General features: G+C 34.7%; 1 protein-coding gene across 1 annotated transcript; it reads left to right on the forward strand.

Moving 5' to 3' along the window:
* Window positions 1–768: 768 nt before the first annotated feature.
* On the forward strand, window positions 769–2,248 carry LOC143066225 (uncharacterized). The gene is made up of 2 exons (XM_076239223.1): window positions 769–1,647; window positions 2,138–2,248. The coding sequence occupies exons 1-2, from the start codon at window positions 769–771 to the stop codon at window positions 2,246–2,248; spliced, it is 990 nt and encodes a 329-aa protein (XP_076095338.1).
* Window positions 2,249–3,077: the final 829 nt, after the last annotated feature.

Here is a 3,077-nt window from a genome sequence, read left to right on the forward strand (position 1 = left end):
AAGTTCACTAAAGAAAAAGTCAAAAAAGTTTTATTTTTTTTATTTTGAATATAGACAGGATGAAATACTGCAATGTGATCGTGGATTTAAAACATCCATAGTAGGGGGAAATGCATCCATTGTAAACAGTCGTGGTGTGGTTCCAGAAAGCACACGCCAAATTTATGTGTGGTTCATAAAGTATGTGAAGAATGTCTGACATAAGAGGTAGGCAGTAGCACTCGTTGCGAAAAATGCGGTCAAAACGAATACATTTTCCGAGGTGAAACAGCGAGAGATGATTTTTGTCGATGGCTTTTCTCGGAAGAAAACAGTGGTGCTAAAGTACTTTGTCACAATTTTAAAGGATACGACAGTTACCCTACTTTACAATATTTATATCAGAACGGAGTTCTGCCTGAGGTTATTAAGAGTGGATCAAAGTTTATGTCTATCGATGTACCTAAGTGCAACATCAGATTCATAGATTCAATAAATTTTTTACCCATGGCTCTTGAAAAGTTTCCAAAGTCGTTTGGTTTAACGGAATTATGTAAAGGATATTTTCCACATCTTTTTAATACAAAAGAAAATCAGAATGCCATACTTCAAGGGCTACCGGACATGAAATATTACAACCCTGATGAAATGAAACCCGAAAAAAGACAGACATTTATAGAATGGTACAATGAACATGAATATGACCCATTTGATTTTCAGGAACAACTGATGACGTATTGTAAGTCTGATGTAGACATACTTTGAAAAGGTTGCATTGCATTTCGTAAGATGTTCATGGAAGCTACTTCACTTGATAATGAGCCTGGTGTTGATCCCTTTGAGAATTGTTTAACAATAGCGTCAGCATGTAATTTTGTCTTCCGTAGAAACTTCCTTAAGTACGATAGTATTGGCATTAAACACCCAAATGGATATAAACCTCAACAAAAACAGTCTATCAAAGCAATTCAATGGCTACAATATATTTCGGAAAGAGATGGTATTGATATCACGCATGCAAGAAATAGAGGAGAAAAACAGATCGGTCCGTTTCTTGTTGATGGATACCACGAGACTTCCGATGGCGAAAAGTTAGTATACGAGTTTCATGGTTGCTTCTGGCATGCTTGTCCTAAATGCTTTGCTATGTCAACAATGAATTCAGTAACTGGTACATCTATGTCTGATTTATATCAAAGAACACTCGATAAGAGAAGTTTTCTTGAAAAGAATGGATGTAAATACATCTGTATTTGGGAATGTGAGTTCGACAAAGAAGTTGGAAGTGATACAGATCTAAATAAGTATGTGAAGAGCCATACTTTGCATTATCCTCTGGAACCAAGGGAAGCATTTTACGGAGGGCGGACTGAAGCATTTACAATGTATACAGAAGAAAGCATACACTATTATAACGTAACTAAAAACAAAACAGGAAAGATTCCACTTGGCCACCCTTTGATGATCACAGAAAATCTTAAGAGCATCGATAAATACGAAGGGTTGGTCAAATGTAAAATCATCCCTCCAAGAAATCTATATCTCCCCGTTCTTCCTGCTAGGCTGAGAGGAAAGCTAATGTTTGGATTATGTCTGACTTGTATGGGTGACTGTTTAACTGAAAACTGTTGTCACGACGTTGATAGCATGGCCTTGACAGGTACTTGGGTCAGTTTCGAAATTAAAAAAAGCCATACAGAAAGGTTATCAGATAGAAGAAATATATGAAGTCTGGCATTTCGAAAACGTTTCACAATATGACCCACTTAAAAGACAGGGTGGTGTTTTACAGAATATGTAAATACATTTCTAAAAATCAAACAAGAGGCAAGTGGTTGGCCTGATTGGTGCAAATCAGAAGAAGACCGTCAAAGGTACGTAGATGACTACTTTGAAAAATAAGGCATCAGGCTTGATGCATGAAACATTAATTGGAACCCAGGACTTAGACAACTGGCTACATTAATGCTTTAAAGGTTAGTTGCTGATCATTATTCAAAATAATGGAAACGATAAAAAAAAAAAAAAAAAAAAATAATGTATATAGGCACATGTTTTACATTTTCACTTCTAAAAAGTAAATTTTAGTAGAATTGCCTTTGTGTAAGTGAAATTTAGACTGTTTAGCTTAACGAATAATGATTTATTTTATTTACAGCTCTGGGGAAAGTTTGGTCAACGATTGAATTTACCGCGTACAACATATTTAACAGATCCTGCTGTTTATTTTGATATCCTGACTAGTGACGGTCATGGCCTTGACTACTAATATATTTGTTGAGATTTAAGTATTGACAATTCCAATGGGCACTTATTATGCACCCTACTTGCCAATTTGTTTTTGTACGCGTATGAAGCAGAGTTTATTCGGAATCTTTTAAAGACAGAACGACAAAACCACCTCGGGAAATTCTTTAATTTTATTTGCAGATATATTGATGTATGTCCTACAACTGAATAATTTAAATTTCTGTCATTACTTGCATGTCATATATCCCGGCGAACTGAAATTACGGATACTATTGATACTAGCAGAACTGCTTCATACCATGATTTTTTTCCTCAATATTGACACAGATGGAGGACTTCACACTAAAATTTATGACAAACTGGACGATTTCTACCCTCAATTGTCAATTTCCAAATTCTAAGCAGTAACATACTCTCTGCCACAGTGTATGGTGTTTAAATATCTCAGTTAAAACGTTATGCTCGTGCATGTTCCCATTATACTGACATCATATACATGAATGTGCTTATTATAGTTGATGTGTTCCTCGGTTTTAGTTTGAGACCCTGATATATTTTCGCTTAATCTAGCTATGCATGACTATTGATCAGCGGTATACTAGTACTACTGTTGTCTTTATTTTTCATCAGACTTTGTATATAGAAATTAAAATTATACATGAATTTCAGACAGAAAATTATATACTTATGATATAAAGAAGTAATGAGATCACCAACTCATTTTACCGATGTTTATCATGCTGTGGAAAATTACCACAAAACGCACTAAGCGTAATGTCAAAAGGTTGTTATCAGTAAAAATTCAATTTTGATTTATTTACAAACTAGAAAAAAAATCACTTGCTATA

Source organism: Mytilus galloprovincialis, chromosome 3, assembly GCF_965363235.1.
Source record: "Mytilus galloprovincialis chromosome 3, xbMytGall1.hap1.1, whole genome shotgun sequence".
Lineage (NCBI taxonomy): Eukaryota > Metazoa > Mollusca > Bivalvia > Mytilida > Mytilidae > Mytilus > Mytilus galloprovincialis.

Bases quoted from the DNA above. Each gene is read 5' to 3' on its own strand.
- LOC143066225 (XM_076239223.1), top strand. From the start codon at position 769: ATGTTCATGGAAGCTACTTCACTTGATAATGAGCCTGGTGTTGATCCC. The intron at 1,648-2,137 runs GTCAGTTTCGAA...TTTTATTTACAG, and splicing joins TGGCCTTGACAGGTACTTGG to CTCTGGGGAAAGTTTGGTCA.